Source organism: Chiroxiphia lanceolata, chromosome 9, assembly GCF_009829145.1.
Source record: "Chiroxiphia lanceolata isolate bChiLan1 chromosome 9, bChiLan1.pri, whole genome shotgun sequence".
In the NCBI taxonomy this organism is placed as follows: Eukaryota; Metazoa; Chordata; class Aves; order Passeriformes; family Pipridae; genus Chiroxiphia; species Chiroxiphia lanceolata.
The window spans coordinates 25,018,169-25,034,359 of NC_045645.1; the positions used below are offsets into that span (position 1 = coordinate 25,018,169).

A 16,191-nucleotide genomic window follows, 5' to 3' on the forward strand; every position below is an offset into this window, starting at 1 on the left:
GGCGGCCATGGGGTGCCTGCAGAGTGTGGCCTGCAAGGCGCGGGTGCGCCGGGAGCAAATCGTGGTGTCGGACGTGTCGGCCACCATCGAGCCGGCGGCCACGGCCATCGAGGAGAGCTCGCCGGTGGTGCTGCGGTACCGCACGCCCTACTTCCGCGCCTCCGCACGCGTGCTCATGCCGCCCATCGCCCGGCGCCACACCTGGGTGGTGGGCTGGATCCAGGCCTGCAACCACATGGAGTTCTACAACACCTACAGCGACCTCGGCGTGTGAGCACGGGGGGCGCGGGGGGACGGGCACAGCAGCGGAGTGGGGGCACCGGGCTGGGCATGGCGTGGGCACCCCGGCACGCAGGGCACCCCGGCACGCCTGCGGGCACCGTGTGCTGCCCCCTCGGCACCGCGTGTTGCCCCCCTGGGACCACGTGCTGCCCCACTGACACCATGTGCTGCCCCTCAGGCACCGGCTGCTGCCACCCCAGAGTGCGTGTGTTGCCCCCCAGGCGCCGGGAGCTGCCCCCCTACCCCACCTCTGCATCCACAGCCACACACGGGCGCCACCTTCTCGCCGGCGCCCGCTCCGAGCACAGTCCCTGACTCCGCAATTCCTGCTCCTCGTGTGCCACAGCGTCTCCTGCACCATCCCGGTAGCCTGGGGCTTGCCCGCTCGGGGGCTTTGTGGCCGCTGTCTCCCCTCGAAGGCCAGGTTATGAGTGCGGGCAGTGCTGGGGGAGTTGCCCCCTTGGCTTGTGTTAGAAGCGGGAAGTGTTGCAGTGCTTGGCTGAAGTGGCTACTGGAAAACAGCTTTTCTCAAGGCTGAGTGTGTGGTGACCTGAGGGGACACCAAGGGGCAAAGCTGTTGCCCCTGTCACTGTGTCCTCTGCCTTTGGAGAGGGGTGATAAAAGAGGGGCTGGAGATGACTGGAGGGGTACATTTGGCTCGATGGAGCGTTCCCACTGCTGGTGCCAGGGGTTGGCAGCATAGGGCAGTGTATGCAGCAGGTCCTCGTGCTGCCTGCCTGCATTCTTGCATCATGGCAGATCCACGTGCCTGTGGCACTGGAGCGCTTGGGGACATCCAGCGAGTGGAGGCCATTATCTGGGGGGATGGCAGAGGTGTGGCCCCAGTGCCAGGCAGCTTTAAAAACTAGATGTGTTTGAAGCCAGAGCTTGGACTTGGTAGGAGGTTTCACCAGAACTCAGGGCCTGTAATTACCATGTGGGGATTGTCTCCCTTGCTGTAGCCACAGGTGTTAGTAATGAGACTGTCAGCAAAGATTTGGTCTGGAATTCCCCCCTCCAGCCATATTGCAGAGATTTCATGGCACCAGTGGCAGGCATAATTGTGGAATTTAATTGTTGTCTGTGTCTCTGTGCAGGTGCCTGTATTTACAGGTGTAAAAATTACGGACTTATCGTGGGGCCGGGGTGGCAGCTGATGGGCTGGGCCAGTGCAGTGGTCATGGTGCTGCAGCTGGTGAATAAGGAAGGCTGTTCTCCAGCACAGGAGCTGATTAAGGAGAGAGTGACCCCAGAGAGACTTGGCAATGGGTTTTGGCCTAGTCAATTTTGTTGCAGGTTAATTAAAATAACATTGTGTTGGCAGAGCAAAGGCTTCAGCTGGACGTGTGAGTCTCAGCAAAGGAACTAATGTTGAATTTGTTCTTCAGATTGGTTCTGAGAGCTTGCTGCAGTCAGGGAAGAGGGTCCCCATGCTGCTGGCCTTCCCATCCCTCACCAAGTGCCGTTGGTGCCATTTCCCTGCTAACCTGGCCTTTCTCTTCCCATTCACTTAGGTCAAGCTGGGAGCTGCCCGACCTGCGAGAAGGAAGAGTAAAAGCCATCAGCGATTCGGATGGTGTGAGCTACCCCTGGTATGGAAACACCACAGAAACCGTGACCCTGGTCGGGCCCACAAACAAGATCTCCAGGTTCTCGGTGAGCATGAATGACAATTTCTACCCCAGTGTGACATGGGCTGTCCCCGTGAGCAACAGTAACGTGCCGCTGCTGACCAGGATTAAGAGGGACCAGAGCTTTACCACGTGGCTGGTGGCCATGAACACCACCACCAAGGAAAAGATCATCTTGCAGACTATAAAGTGGAGGATGCGAGTGGACATTGAGGTTGATCCCATGCAGCTGCTGGGGCAGCGGGCACGGCTGGTGGGAAGGACTCAGCAGGAGCAGCCCCGGATCCTCAGCAGAATGGAGCCCATCCCACCAAACGCACTAGTGAAGCCCAACGCCAACGACGCCCAAGTCCTCATGTGGAGACCCAAGCGAGGGCAGCCTATAGTCGTGATACCTCCCAAGTAGAGCAGTGCCAGGCACGCACGTGAGGACCTGGGTGCTCTCAGCCTGCTGCAAACGAACAGGGTTTCTGAGCCAAAGCAGACCTCTTGGGTTCTCCTGCCTTTGTCGTTGTGGTTGGAAACATGGCTCCTCCTGAGTCAGAAATAGAGCCTGGCTGGCACGAGGGCACAGAAGAGGGTGTGCCCAGCTGGAGGATTTCCCAGGAAGTGGAATTGAGTGCTTGCAGGGGCTTGTGGCTGGCACAGAGGCTGTCTGACCTAAACGACTCGTCTTTCCTTGTAGGGCAGTGCAAGATGCCATGGGTGTGATTGAACCGTGCCCGTGGTGAATGCTGCTTTCCACCCAGCTGGAGGTAGAAGTGAAGGCCTGCTGGATGCGAAGGGCTCCTGCAGTGCCCCTTCCTGCTGGGGCACCGGTCCCCATGGTGTCCTTACCTATGCATTTCAGATTGGTAATTAACCCCTTGCCCTGCCTGCTGATGCTGGGCAGGAGGGCCCGGGAGTGGGGTGGGAACAGACAGTGCCAGGATGCTGAGCCAGAGCCTGGCACTGGTTGATGCCCCCAGCTGGGAGGGGTTTTCTGCAGCCGAGGGGAAGTGGGACATGTTTTGCATGCATCTGGGTGTGTTTGGAGTAGTTGTGAGTGTAGGAGATGCCATAGCTCTTTTCCGTCTTGGAGTGAGATCTAAGGGCAGGTTAGATGTCCTTTTGTTTTAAGGTGCACTAAGTCTTTGCAGTTCCTCAACCTCCCCTCCCCAGTCCCACCGACCTGTCTCTTACGGAAGCAAAACCGATTCTCAGCAGAGTGAGAAATGGGGAGTGGTGCCTGTTCACCTGGCCCAGGTGCTCACTGACTGTGGGGGGGGGTACCCAAACCAGCTTGGAGGTACCCTGGGACCCACTTGCTTCATTGCAGACCCAAGTCCCTTGCTAGAAGTTGGGTGCTTGCTCATTTTCCATGCGAATGCTGGCTCACATGGAGACCCTCCTCTTCCTCAGCCACCCGTGGGGCAGGCTGGCTACTGCAGGGACACTAGTGGAGGGGATGGCACGCCTTGTGGTAACTCCCCAGGCTCTTCTTTCCATGGGTGGAGGCTGTGCAGGGCAGGCCTAGTTTTGCCTGGGAAGGAGGAGGTGCATGTGCTGCCTGAGGGCTGCCTCCTGATGCTACAGGTGCTTTGGGGCAACAAGGGATGTTTATTTGCCTTTCTCCTCACCCCTCACTGCCTGGATGGCTGGCATTGGCTGGTCCATGAGGCAGCATGGTGCTGTGGGATGCAACTGGCCATTCCCAGGATCTCAGCCTGGAGTTGCAGCAGAGGCATAAGCCAGGGCTGTGCTGCTGCTGCTCCTGGTGTCCCATAACTCCTGGGCAGGCAGTTACAGCTTTTGCTGCTTTCTCTGCTCTCTCTGTCCTGGCACAAGCCCTGCGGCTCCTCCAGCTCACACCCCTACCTTCACGTTACAGGAGATTTGTGCTGCCCTGGGGATGCAGGTCATTCCTGTTGGGAGGGACCTATCTGCGGTCCCGCTGCCAGGAGAGCCTGGGGAGGATTGCTGTGTGACACTTCCATGCAACGCCTTTCCTGAGGTGTTGGCAGTGCTGCCCCCAGCCTGGGTACTGGGATGCCCAGCCCAGCACTGCTCATCTCCCTGTGGTGTGCCTGCACATCCCCATGGCATCATTCCCTCAAAGCTTCAGCTGCATCTCGTGCTTTTCCAGGGCGGGATGTGCACCCCCAGGCCCCACCAGCAAAGGGGCTCCCCAGGCATCTTAGACCAAAAATCCCTGTGAAATCCCCGCACTATTTATTATCCTCAGTAGTATTTGCTGCTGGTTCAATTCTTTATTTATTTTTTCCTTTGGGAGTGCTGCATTCTGACGCCTTGACGCACACTTCCCTGTGCCAGGCCTGCAGTCCTGCTGCTCCCGCCCGGCCTCGCGGCGGATTGGGAACCTGCTGCTTTCGGTGCCTATGTTGGGGTTTTGTGGGGGGCTACAAGCTTTGCTGTGGGACAGCTTTGGAGGGAGAGGGGGCTCTGAACTTTGGCTTGCTGTGTTTTCTGGCACAGAACTTCCACAGGGAGCTTGCTGGCATGGGAAGATGTCCTGCTCCTGTGAAACTCTGCCTGTGGTTTTGTCCTGGTGTGGGACTGATGGCAGCTTTTGCTGTCACTGATGTTTTGTTTCTCAAAAAGTGTGTGTGTGGGGAGGGGTTAGAAACTTGAAATACAATTTTCCTTAAGGATTTGAAGAGGAGGGGTAAGTACCTTTTGGTTTGAAGTAAGGCAGGTGTATGCTTTTGACCTGGGGGACAGAAATGCCCCCGGCAACATCAGAGCTAAAAAGCCAGAGGAAGGAGTTCCCCAATAAACAGGTAACCCCAAGAGGGGCTTCCTGCTGGGAGAGGATGCTGCATCCAGAGAGGCTGTGTGAGCCAGCTCTCCAAAACTCGTGGGGCGAGGGCTGCATGCTGGCTGTCAGCTCGTGGAGCTGCTGTGGCACTGCCGTGGTTCCAGTTGTCTGGGAGAGTGGGGATACAGATGCAGAGATGCTGTGGAATTCATTTCCATCTTTTGGGATGTACTAGCTGGCCCGAGCCGTGGCACATCGTCTGCTATGACACTGAGACAGCAGTGGCTGAATTTCTGTTCTATGAATGTCTACAACGTCCCCAGGGAGGTGCTTGGTGCCAGTGTCAGACTCAGTGCCTCGTTGTAGCCATGTGCCTGAGCTCCCAGGGCTGCCCCAGCCTGCAGGCAGGTGCTGGCTGAGCCCTGGGGCCATGCCTGTGTTCACCTCTCCAGGCTTCTGCCAGGTTTCTGTGCCCGCTCCTTCTCTGACGGCTGGATTTGATGCACTTAACTCAGTTTGATGCGTGGGTTGTCTTCGTGGGCATTTCTTCATTAAAAAAAGAAGGGGGGAAAAAAAGTTTGCAAAAATTGTTTGCAAAAAAATTTGGCAAACAACGTTTGCAGAAATGTGCAGGCATATTGCATGTTGGCAAAAGGTGTGTGCTCACACTTGGGGGGAGGTGCTGGGTGAGCACTGAGTGGTGGAGCCCGGGTGTGGGGCTCAGAGGGAAGGGAGGGAGGTGGTGAGTGAGAGCTCCCATGTGTGAGTCCGGGTTTGGCTCACATCCCTGTGGCTGGATGAGCACTCGGACCCCTGGGCTTGTGTTTTACCACCCCATGGGATGCCTTCCCTGTGCCCCCCTCCGGCACCAGCACCCCATTATCTCAGGGAGGGGCAGGTCATGGAAATGCCCACCCTCACGCTCCCCTTGCCCTGAGCCTCGGGGTGCCCCTTCTCCTTCGTGTCCTCGGGTCATTTATTTATTTATTTATTTATTTGGCTATTTATTTATTTAAGTTATTTATTGGTATTTATTGACAACTGGAAGTTGGGGGGGGTGGTGTTATTTGTGCTGCACAGTGGGGGCAGCTGGGTCTCCCCCCACCCAGCCCCCTGCATTTTGGGGTGCTGCCGCATGTTTGAGAGCACTGCTAGGGAGCGATGTTTGCGGGCCCTGCGCTCCCATCCCCTTTTGGAGCCGAGAGGGGGAGAAAGGAAGAGGAATCACATCGGTGCCTGCAGGGAGGGCACCCGGTGCTTGTCCCCCTTCCTGCAGAAGCTCGGAGCCCCCGCGCTCCCTCCCGTGCCCATCCATATTTATTGACCCGGCCTCCTGGCGTTTCTCTGTTCGGCTCCCGCTGGATTTGCTGTTGCCAGTCCCCGGAGATGGTGAGAAGAGCCAGGACATATGAATGTCACTATGGAGAAAAGACCAAACCAGGTATTCTGCTGCCGCGTGGGGAAAATCGGAAGGAGAGGAAAGCTGGTTTTGCAGAGTGCCTTAAACACAAATGACTTTACCGAGTCTTGGACTGGTAAATGACTTTACTTGGCTTGGACTTCTGTCTCTGGATGTTATTACCAACTCGAACAAATGTTGCATTTCACTTCTCTGGGATTAAAAGAAAACCACTCGAGCTGTACTGGAACCAAACCCTGTGTTTGCTTGAGTCCATCTGGCTGGTTTGTACCTCTGAGGTCAAAGCAGCACCAGGGAGCGGGCAGGAATTCCTGGGCTTTTGGTCATCAGCTTGCCTAATAAGTGGGATCAGTGGCTGCTTCCTGCTGGCTTTAAGCCCTTGGGCTGTGTTGACAGGATTTGTTTCCCCTTGTCCCTGCTTGCAGGTGGCTTCTCTGGTGTCCTAGAGAACTTGTGCTGGCCCTGCAGTGCCCCTTCTCTAGGGTTGCTCAGGGCAGGCTGTTTGCACAGAGCATGCCATGGGGCTGTGTCCTTAAGCTTCCAGAAAATGGGGCAGTTGGTTGGAAAGCTCAGAGGGGGCAGACATCCCCTTTTTGCCTTAGGAAACCAGATCAAGGCGAGGGCTGTGTGCTGAGGGAACAGCCAGAAACCCAGGAATTTGCACAGCCCAGCCGTGGGGAACTAGGGAAGCTGCCAAGTTTGATAAAGCTGAAAAACTGCACAGAAAAGAGATGTTTCCCCTCTGAAATTGCAGATTCCCCCTCCCACTTCATGCAGAGTGGAAGAGCGAGAACAAAAGTCAGCCCAGAGACCAGCTGTTTCTATCTTCTAGAAAAAGTAATATACAGGAATAATACAGTTTCATATTGAAGGTTCATTTAAAGGCCATTTGGGGAAATACACCAATATTCACTTCATAGTTCCCAAAGGCAATTAAAAATTAATATAATTTATTTTTGGGTAATGAAAGAGGGGTGTGGATGCTGCTGCAGGATTGGGATCCACAGGATGCTGGAGGGTATCTCATTGCATCCTGTGTGTTGCTTACCATGAGCATCAACCCTGCTATTCCCCACATGCTGGGGGGATATGTTTGTGCCCCAAGCCAGTTGATTTCCTTAGAGCTGCTCATTTTAAGTGTTGCTGGTTGTGCTGGGCACAGAGGGATGCTGGCAGCCAGCCTATGAGCTATTCGGTGAGCAGGTTTCTTTCCTAGTGTTATATTAAAACATCGCTCATCTCTTGACAAATCCCTGAGGTGTAGGTGAGGGAGAGCAGGCAGGAGTTTGCATGGTTTGTGCTCTGGGAAGAAGAATAGGACCCCCCCCCAGTACTAACAGAAGGCCAGGCTGAGGCATGTTCCCTGAGCAGGCGTCTCCTTCCCACTGCTGAGACTCTGCCATGAAGAGGGGGAGCACACTGCCTGTGTGCCCTGGGACAACCTGTTTTCAAAATGCCTTCCTTACAGAGCAAGAACAAGGGAAGTCTGTGCTGCTGCCACCCACCCAGGAGCTTGGGCACCCACCCCAGCTGCACGGCCACAGGAAACAAAGTAAATTGTGCAGGATGCTGTGAGGCCTAGCAGAGACAGACAAGGGACACTGCAGGTAGTACTGAAGGTCAGTTTATTTGCTTGATTCCCTCTTCCATAAAACCCAAAAACAATCAACCTCCAGCAAGAGATGAGAAAGCAGTAAGAAGTGAGAGATTTGGCTCTGCAGCTCCTCCCTTACTCATGGGACCAAAGGTGTTAACGTGTTAGTGACAGCTGCCTTGAAAGGCACACAGCAGTTTGGAGGCCCCAGAGCTCCCTGTCCCAGCAGGACACCCCTCTGGGCCCTGGCTGCTGACACCACACTTCTCACCAGGCCTCTGGAAAAATCTTGGCTGGTAACCAAACAGGAGAGACTCCACAGCACGAGCCCTGGACCCCTCACTGGTCTGCTCACCTTCCTTGTGGGGCTGATTCAAGGCAAGAAAACACTCAGAGGTTTAGTTTTGAGGGGAAGCGGGGGATGAAAGGGACGGGGAGTATTTTGTACTGTGGTGCACCATCAGTGTGATGGTACAAGAATGCTTGATCGTGTGGTGTCAGAGGGGCAGGAGCTGGGCACGGGGAAGGCTCCAGGGGCGTGCAGCCCGGCGGGATGGACAGACAGACCTCACTCCGGTTGTGGGGTGTAACGCAGGTACTTCTTGCCTGATGGGAGGTCCTTCGTGAAGACTCCTTTGGGAAAGAGCTTCTTGGCTTCCTCATCAGGTAAGGTGGGCACGACCATGACACTGTCACCGGGCTGGGGAGCAAATGGGAACTGTGAGAGCAGCAGAGGAGCTGGCAGGCTCGGGTGCAGGTGGCACTGCCTCCCTGGGAGCACTCGGCCCCAGCACCCCAGGCAGGTCCCGTGCAGCTCCGCCTGGAGCCGGCAGTGAGGGCTGAGTGGGAGCTACACCAGGAGACAAGGGTTGATGTCCAAAGGGAGAGCTGTGCCATCTGCTAGCCCTGCCAACAGGATCCCACAGCCCAGCTCTTCCCTAAAGCACTCCCATGGGAACAGGGAGTAACAAGAGGGGAGTTTGGGCATCTCTGTGATGCAGGTGGGAGCACAGCTTGCCTAAGTCTGCTCATCCATTCCTATTGCTAAGGCTGGCTCCCCCTTGGTGTTCCAAGCCCTCTGTAAAGGTGTGCTTCCCTGGGAGGTGGGCTGGTGGGTGAGCTGGCACAAACCACTGGGAGCTTAGGCTGCAAGAGATGGGAGTTTTCAGAGGCAAGGCTGCTTCCACTTGCTGCTTTCCCCACCCCATGGGTCTCCCACATTTTCTGGCTGTGAGCTTTGTTCCCCATCTCACCTTCCAGTCCACAGGGGTAGCAACCTTCTTATAGGCCGTCAGCTGCAGGGAGTCCACCACTCTCAGGATCTCATCAAAGTTTCTCCCAGTGGTGGCTGGGTACAGGATAGAGAGTTTCAACTTCTTATCCGGACCAAAAATGAACACCTGAGCACAGGGAGACAAAGTCAGGGGCTGGGCAGATGTTTGTCCAACTGCTCTGCTGGATCTGCTCAGCCCTGCTGTCCCTTCCTTTCCTGGGAGGTGGCCTGCCTGATCACAGGTGTTGGGACAAGGGAGATGCCATGGTGGGGATCTCCTAGAGAACGAGTGATGCCCAGGGAACACATTTTTGCTCTGGGAAGTCCTGTTTCCAATGCCAGCTTGTTTTGCTACCTGAAATGTTTCCTCCCCTTGACCTGTGCCCTTCTAATGCAAGCGCAGGAGGGGAGAGGGAAAGTCCAGCAGATCAAGCACTGACGAAATTCAGGTCAGGACAGGCACAACCAGGACGAGTGGGTGGCAACAGCAAGGTGGAGCTGCTGCCAGCAAACCAGCGCTGCACCTCCTCTTCCTCATCGTTCTACACCAACAGAGTCAACCCAGCTCCTGAAGACGGCCATGTCCACCCAGGTAAGCTGCCCCCATCTTCAAGCACAGCCCCACGGACACAGGGCAGGACGGCAGGCAGAGAAGGCAGAGGTGCTGTGGGGCCGGGCACTCACCACACGGGCAGTCAGGGGCACGCCGTCCTTGTCCCGCTCGTCCGGGTCCAGCATGCCCAGCTGGACAGCCAGCTCCCGGTCCTTGTCAGCGATGATGGGGAAGGGCAGTTTCTCCGCGGGTTGTTCCCCGTTGTAGGCGTTGATGTCCTGCAGAGACAAAACCATCGGCGCACTCATGCTCCCTGCTGCGGGCACCAGACAGAAACATGTTCAGCAGCTGCTCTGCAGGAGCCCGTGGTTTGACTGGCCCCAAAGTCTCAGGCTGGGACAGCACAGCCAGGGACTCGTGGCCTTCCATGGAGTTTTTCCGTTTCCAGAAACCAGGTAACAAACCAGAAACTCTCGTGCCTTGCTCTTAGAGGTTAGTTCTTAGGCTGTCTGTGCTCACACCCCGTTGGCTCAGCTGCCCGTGGACCAGCTGCTTTTCTCAGGTTGTGGGTATGGAGCAATAGGGAAGTCCTGCCAGTGTAAGTGACTCAGGGAGATTTAACAACCTTTCCCTGAGGTGTCCCTCTTCCAACTCTCTCCCAGTACATGATCCAGCACGACTGACAGACGTGTTGGTGCCACACCTGAACTGAACTGTGCATTTAAGGAACGGTTTCTCTAGAAGCAGAGCAAACCAGCAATTCTACAGCTAACAAAGGTCAAGTGTCCAACACTTTGTAGGTCTTGTGCAAGGGACCAGCTCCATTCTTACTCCCAACTTACTTAACTAAAGGCTCTTGAAAGCAAGAGTGGCAGGTGCTTGGACACTGCACACTCCTTTCCGAACCACATCTGGGACAGAAGAGAAAACCATTCCCTTCAACGGCCCTGCAGGCTCTTCCATGTGACTGTGGTTTATGAGGTTACTCCCTGTGCTAGCCTAAACTTGACCTGCTTCACAGGGAAACTGTATTTTGAGCATCTCCAAATCTGGTCTGGACTTGGCCAAAGCATTCAAACTGGAGTTTGCAGTAGCACCTTCACAGGTCATACTGAGCCTCAGCAGTGCTGGGAGGAGCCTGCTCGAGGCAGCACAAGCAGAGCAGCTGCCAGCACCAAAGCAAGTTTAATTCAAGGTTTCTGCCCCAGAACAGAGCAGCCTGTTCCTTCCATCCTCTTCACGCTACATGGGGACAGAACTAACTGCAACACCCACATGAGAGGCTGTGACCCTGACTTGGCTGCTCAGGATGCTGCAAGCACATCAAGTGGTGTACACGTGGCAAGATGTTTCCTTTCCAACTTTTCTCTTTGCTCCTTTCCCCCCCAGGCCTTTCTGAGTCAGCACTGCACTGTAAAAAGGGGCCGTTTATCTCAGCTGGGCTGTGGTCAGGCCTGCCTTGGAAGGAAGGAAGGAATCTGTTCTGTTCTGCAGACCTGGCTTGTCAGAGCAGAGTTGGAAAGGAAAGCAAGGCTGGAGAGTTCAGGTGAGGCAAAATGCTGCTGAATGCCCCACAGAGTCACAGGAGGCTGAGGATGGAGGGCAGTAAATGACATGCACCCACTCTCTCCCCCTTCAGAGCAGGGGCTGGAGGATGAAGAGAGCTTCTGAGAAGTAATATCTGAATCCTGTGGACTGTAACTCGTTCCAAAATGCACGTATTTTCATGACCTGGGGAGCTCTACAAAACGGCCTCACAAGCCACACCCTGTTTTGCAATGGGACACTCACAACTCACTTCCCTACGAATTACTTTATTTTCCAGAGTCCAAGCTGAAACCAGACATCACTAGAGTGGTTCCACCCTTCCAGGCCCCAACTGCCCACTGAAATTTGGCAGCAAAGCAAGCAATTGTTCTTTATTGTTTCATGCAGGATTTCAGCCACCCCTCCTGCCCACTTGCTTCCTCACTGGCTGGGCTCCAGATAAAAACAGCTTCATCCTCTCACTGCTGCTAGGAGCTTCATCCAAAGAGAAAGCATAGGTATGTAAAGGAATGTTGCACAGAGAGGTCTGCCCAAAGTTTTGCTCACTCCTAGGACTTCCAAGTTTAGATCTGGTGAAGGAGATTGCAGTTTCTAGGTTTAAATCCAACATTTAATGAAGACTTCGTTGTTTTTGTTAACACAGCCAGCTTCTGCCAAGGCCTGGTACCTCTGTTAAGCTCTTTTTTTTCCCCCATGGCTGGGCAGGAGAAGCTTTGGGCGCTGTCCCTGGTCTCAGACCTGCAGCAGGCCCTAACACCTACCTTTCTAGTTCAGCTCTTCAGTTTTCCACATTATCTGAAGTTCTACTTGCAGGCAGGTTTGTTCCCCTCTGCACCTTTTCTTGTTCCACTGCAGTCTGTGAGATGGGTGATTTTAAACACAGGCTGGATGGAAGACTCCAGTCTGCTATGGATTTATCCTCACCAACTGGACCTTTCGCTCTGGAGGACTTTCACAGGTTTCTTTTTGACAGGTGCTGAGCTGACACTTCCAAACCTCTGTCTCCAAGGTGTCTCCAAGGCTTCTCCCAGCTTGACAGAAAGCTCACCACAGCTTGGGTCACTGCCCTCTGCCTTTCTCTGTGGTTGTCCTGGAAGGTTTTCTTACTCTGCCTCCCATCAAACATCAAGAAGCTGTTCTGCAACTTCTCCTGGTTTTACCTGAGGTTGTGCTGAATAATTCCCTACCATCAGCAAAGTCAGCTTGTTGTTCATGCCTTTTCCAGATGACCTGAGTATGCTGAACCCCACAGAGCCCTGCAGGCCCTGGAGGGAGCTCAGCACTTCCCCCCCTTGACACAACTTACTGCTTCCTCCTGTGTCCCTGCAGGAAAGAGTCTGCCCTTCACAAAGCTGAATTAATTGGAAAGCTTCTTGGACTTTTTAGAAGTCAGCAATACCCTAATTCAAAGGGATTTAGCCAATCAAGAGATGAGACTCCCTTACGAAAGCACAACCCAAACTTTCTATTATATTTAATGAGATGTTACTCACTAATTTGACGGCTGGTTTCAGCCAGCTTGACCAGCACAGAAATCTCATTTACTGGTGTGGTATTTGTACACTGGTTTTCCCAGGCCGTTCTGAGGCTTGATGGGACACTGGTCATGAACCACTCAGGTACGAAGGTCAATTTAAGCAATAAGGAAATTAGGTAATTTGTAAAGCCAGTCAGTCATGAAACAGTGTCTGAATGTGGAAATTTCTCATCTTTTACACCTCTTATTGCATGCATGTCTCACCCCTGGAAAAAGTGTGAGAAAATTCCCAATTTTAAGAGCTAAGAAAGTGGCAGGTAATTCACGCAGGGATTTTTACACTCTGACCATATCTGTCTGAAGTACTCATTTTACAGCCTAAGCACCTCTGAGCCCTGGAGTCATTCTCCCTGGCAGCACACCATTGCTGAGACTACCTTTGAAGTTTTTCTTTAGTTCCTTTCAAGTTCCTTCAGCAAGCTGTTCCGTTCCCATCTTTTTTTATACTCCCTTGTGATGGTTTTACATTTAACAATCTGCTACTTGTGGCTTTATGTTTAACATGTCCTGTTTGTTCTCTGTTTTATTTTCCCTCCCTAAGTACAAATCGCATCCTTTGAAGACCATCTCTTCACTTCTGATGCCTCTTTTCCCCTCCTGTTTTATTACAGAACTTTTTGAGGGTCTGTGGATTGGCTGCCTTCCTCTCAGGTTTTGGCATCACCTTCACATGTTTTAACCCTTTTTGGCAGTAATATTGTTTTCTTCTCGTATCAAAGTATCAGTGCATAGAGTGCCCTGAACTTCAGAGTGCTCCATGAAGAGGGAGAAGACCTTCCTGCTCTGAGTTTTAACAGCTCCACGCTTTGGGATGTGGGGTTTGTAGCTCCAAGCCTGTGCTGTGTTCTGTGTGGGTGTCTCCTCTGGCCTTTGGAGCAAGGCAGCAGTGCCAGCTCCCCCTGCACTCCCCCCCAGCCCTGTACCTTGCACCAGGAGAGGTGGTCTTGGACGCTGTCGATGGAGAGCGCGATCATCTTCACGTTGCGCTTGCTGAACTCGGCTGCCAGCTTGGCTGCCCGGCCCAGCTCTGTGGTGCAGACAGGGGTGAAGTCCCGTGGGTGGGAAAAGAGGATGCCCCATCTGGAAGGAGAGAGCAGGAGTTGGTGTTAGGGTGAGATGTCGGTTTGGTCTGTGCCAGAAAGACCTGTGCAGATTGCATGGCACGGAGACCAATGAAGGAACAGCCTGTCTCTGTGGTAAGTGGAAATCCTGTCCTGGGAACTTTGCCTTCCCTATCGCTAGAAGCCTTCATGAGATAAGCTCTGCTCATCATGCTCTGAGAAACTCACTGCACCCTGCTCCCCCCTCTCCTCCCAGGATCCCACAGGAGATGCTGGAAGAGCAGATGTTTCTTGGTGTGGAGGTGGACACCATGCCACGTGAGGAAGTCTGGGGGAACCATGTGTACCCTGCACTCCAGAAACCACATGTGTTAGGAGATGTAAATGCCAACCTGCCAGCCACGTGACTGCAGAGACAATCACTGATTCACAAGGCTGGTCACTGTCCTGTATACCTCATCCAGCACTGCGAGGAGATACACTCAGGTATGTCACGCAACGCAAAAGAATGTGATAGGGCAAAACCTTAAACCAGCCACTGCTGTGAGCTGCTAAATGCACTTAATGAAAATATAAGAACGAATCAACTAACAGGGGAGGCCAGAAGTCAACATCACATTCTGGCTACTGTAACAACAATAGTGCCACCTCGCTTTTGCCCAGTGCTTGTTATCAGTGGATTTCGAGTCTTTAGAGCAGGTAAATACTAGTCTTACACTTTATAGTTAGGTACACAGTACACAGAGAAAGGCAGCAGTGCAGCCCAGCAGCACGATGGGCAGTAGCAAAAAGGCTCCCAGCTGTCAGGACTTTCCAGAGGCTAATGCAAAGCCATCTCCAGCACTTCAAATTCCCTGTCAGGGACTCACTGCACCATTTCTCAGCTCAGCACTCACAGATCTCACTGCACTGTGCTTCATTCACCTGGCCCCCAGTGTTCACTGAATACAGCCACACACCACAGCAGCTGGGAATGCCCTGTCTTAGAGATTTGGGAATTGTGCTGGAAGGGTCAAGTGAGGCACCTGCAACTCTGGCAGAGCCTGGATCACCAGGAAGTTACGGGGCAGCCACCCCACCACTGATGCCATGAGTCTCCCTACACAATAAGTACACTCCTTGAATAAATAGCAGCAACCAACCAAGCACAAGTCTTATGAGGAGAGGCTGTTCAGCCTGGAGAAGAGGAGGCTCAGGGGAGACCTCATCACTCTCTACAACTCCCTGAAAGGAGGTTGTAGCCAGGTGGGGGTTGGTCTCTTTTCCCAGGCAACTCTCAGCAAGACAAGAGGGCATGGTCTCAAGTTGTGCCAGGGGAGGTTTAGGTTAGATATTAGAAAGAATTTCTTTACAGAGAGGGTGGTCAGACATTGGAATGGGCTGCCCAGGGAAGTAGTGGATTCTCCGTCCCCGGAGATTTTTAAAAAGAGACTGGGTGTGGCATCAGTGCCATGGTCTAGCAACCGCAGTGGTAGTGGATCAAGGGTTGGACTTGATCTCGGAGGTCCCTTCCAACCCAGCTGATTCTATGATTCTATGATTCTAAGCAGAAGCTGTCCAAGAAAGGTTCCACGTGGGTAACCAGGCTGGAACAGCCAGTCTTGGAAGCCCTGCAGCTCAGAGGGTTCCTTTTTTTCCCCATTTACCCAAGTTCACAATGCCGACAAGAAGGGGACTCAAACGCTGATTCAAGCCTGCCAAGCGTTGCCGGGAGCGAGCCTCAAACATTCTGTGCCTGTGTCAAAAATGGAGCAACAGGCTTTGCGGGACACGGTGCCGGACGGCGGCACGTGGCTCTCCAGGTCGGGCTCAGGCAGGACCAGAGCCCTTTGACGCTGCTGCACCACATACCCGGGATGTAAGTGACACCCGAGCTGATCTCTGGGATTGACCTCCGCTAAGCGCTGCTCTGGCAAGCCCGGCTTTGCCTGCCGCGGGCTCTGCCGTTTACAGGGCGGCTCTGCCCTCTCCTCCGGGGCCGGGCTCGCCCCGCGGCCGCGCATCCCGCAGGACGGCACGGCGGAGATGAGGGCGATGGGCCCGGGGGCTCTGCCCCCCCGCAGGAGCCCGTGTGCGCCTCGCCGGGACACCCACCGCGTCCCGCTCCATCGGGACACCCGCCGGGACACCCACCGCGTCCCGCCCCGCCGACCTCCCCGGGCGGGGGCTGCGGCTCCACGAAAGAAAAAAAAAACCCACATTTTTGGAACAAGCCCATGGAACTGTGCCGCCCCGCGCCGGGCACACGCACACACAATTCCGCACGCGGAATTCACTCATCTGGAAGGAACTCAGAGCTGCGCGGAGCTCCCACCCCCCCCTTCCCGCTCCCGCCGCATCCCCGGCGCTCACGAGTCTCCTAGGAAATCGTGGAAGCGGATGCGGCCCTGCGTGGTGTCCGCCTCGAAGTTGGGCGCCTCGTCTCCCAGCAGCAGCCCCGGCATCGCTGCGGATCCCTCCGATGTTCCCGGTGTTCCCACTGCCCTCCGCGCGCTCCCGGTGCCGCCGCCAGCTCTGCGCGTGCGCGTGGGCCT

At 54.5% G+C, this 16,191-nt stretch overlaps 2 protein-coding genes and 1 long non-coding RNA gene across 5 annotated transcripts; 2 read left to right on the forward strand and 1 right to left on the reverse strand.

Moving 5' to 3' along the window:
- The first annotated feature begins 7 nt into the window (after window positions 1–7).
- FAM78B (family with sequence similarity 78 member B) lies at window positions 8–7,704 on the forward strand. Of its 3 annotated transcripts, none has more exons than XM_032695901.1 (3): window positions 8–270; window positions 1,797–2,767; window positions 7,560–7,704. In XM_032695901.1, the coding sequence occupies exons 1-2, from the start codon at window positions 8–10 to the stop codon at window positions 2,317–2,319; spliced, it is 786 nt and encodes a 261-aa protein (XP_032551792.1). In that variant the 3' UTR covers window positions 2,320–2,767; window positions 7,560–7,704. The 3 variants fall into 3 exon arrangements, with proteins under 3 accessions (XP_032551792.1, XP_032551790.1, XP_032551791.1); XM_032695899.1 differs by lacking the exon at window positions 7,560–7,704 and adding an exon at window positions 5,948–6,320; XM_032695900.1 differs by lacking the exon at window positions 7,560–7,704 and adding an exon at window positions 6,049–6,320.
- Window positions 7,700–16,191, reverse strand: PRDX6 (peroxiredoxin 6). Its single transcript, XM_032695902.1, has 5 exons — window positions 16,010–16,191; window positions 13,520–13,676; window positions 9,643–9,789; window positions 8,939–9,085; window positions 7,700–8,385 (listed from the first exon to the last, which is right to left on the reverse strand). The coding sequence occupies exons 1-5, from the start codon at window positions 16,099–16,101 to the stop codon at window positions 8,254–8,256; spliced, it is 675 nt and encodes a 224-aa protein (XP_032551793.1). The 5' UTR covers window positions 16,102–16,191; the 3' UTR covers window positions 7,700–8,253.
- On the forward strand, window positions 12,263–15,421 carry LOC116790699. Its single transcript, XR_004358459.1, has 3 exons — window positions 12,263–13,792; window positions 13,914–14,143; window positions 15,309–15,421. It is a non-coding gene; the product is annotated as an uncharacterized LOC116790699 (long non-coding RNA).

Excerpts from the sequence above, each read along its gene's own strand:
- PRDX6 (XM_032695902.1), bottom strand. The coding sequence starts at position 16,101 with ATGCCGGGGCTGCTGCTGGGAGACGAGGCGCCCAACTTCGAGGCGGAC. Across the intron at positions 9,790-13,519 it reads ACCACCTCTCCTGGTGCAAG|GACATCAACGCCTACAACGG; the intron begins GTACAGGGCTGG and ends TTGTCTCTGCAG. Across the intron at positions 9,086-9,642 it reads TGCCCCTGACTGCCCGTGTG|GTGTTCATTTTTGGTCCGGA; the intron begins GTGAGTGCCCGG and ends CCCTGTGCTCAG.
- FAM78B (XM_032695901.1), top strand. The coding sequence starts at position 8 with ATGGGGTGCCTGCAGAGTGTGGCCTGCAAGGCGCGGGTGCGCCGGGAG. Across the intron at positions 271-1,796 it reads ACCTACAGCGACCTCGGCGT|GTCAAGCTGGGAGCTGCCCG; the intron begins GTGAGCACGGGG and ends CCATTCACTTAG.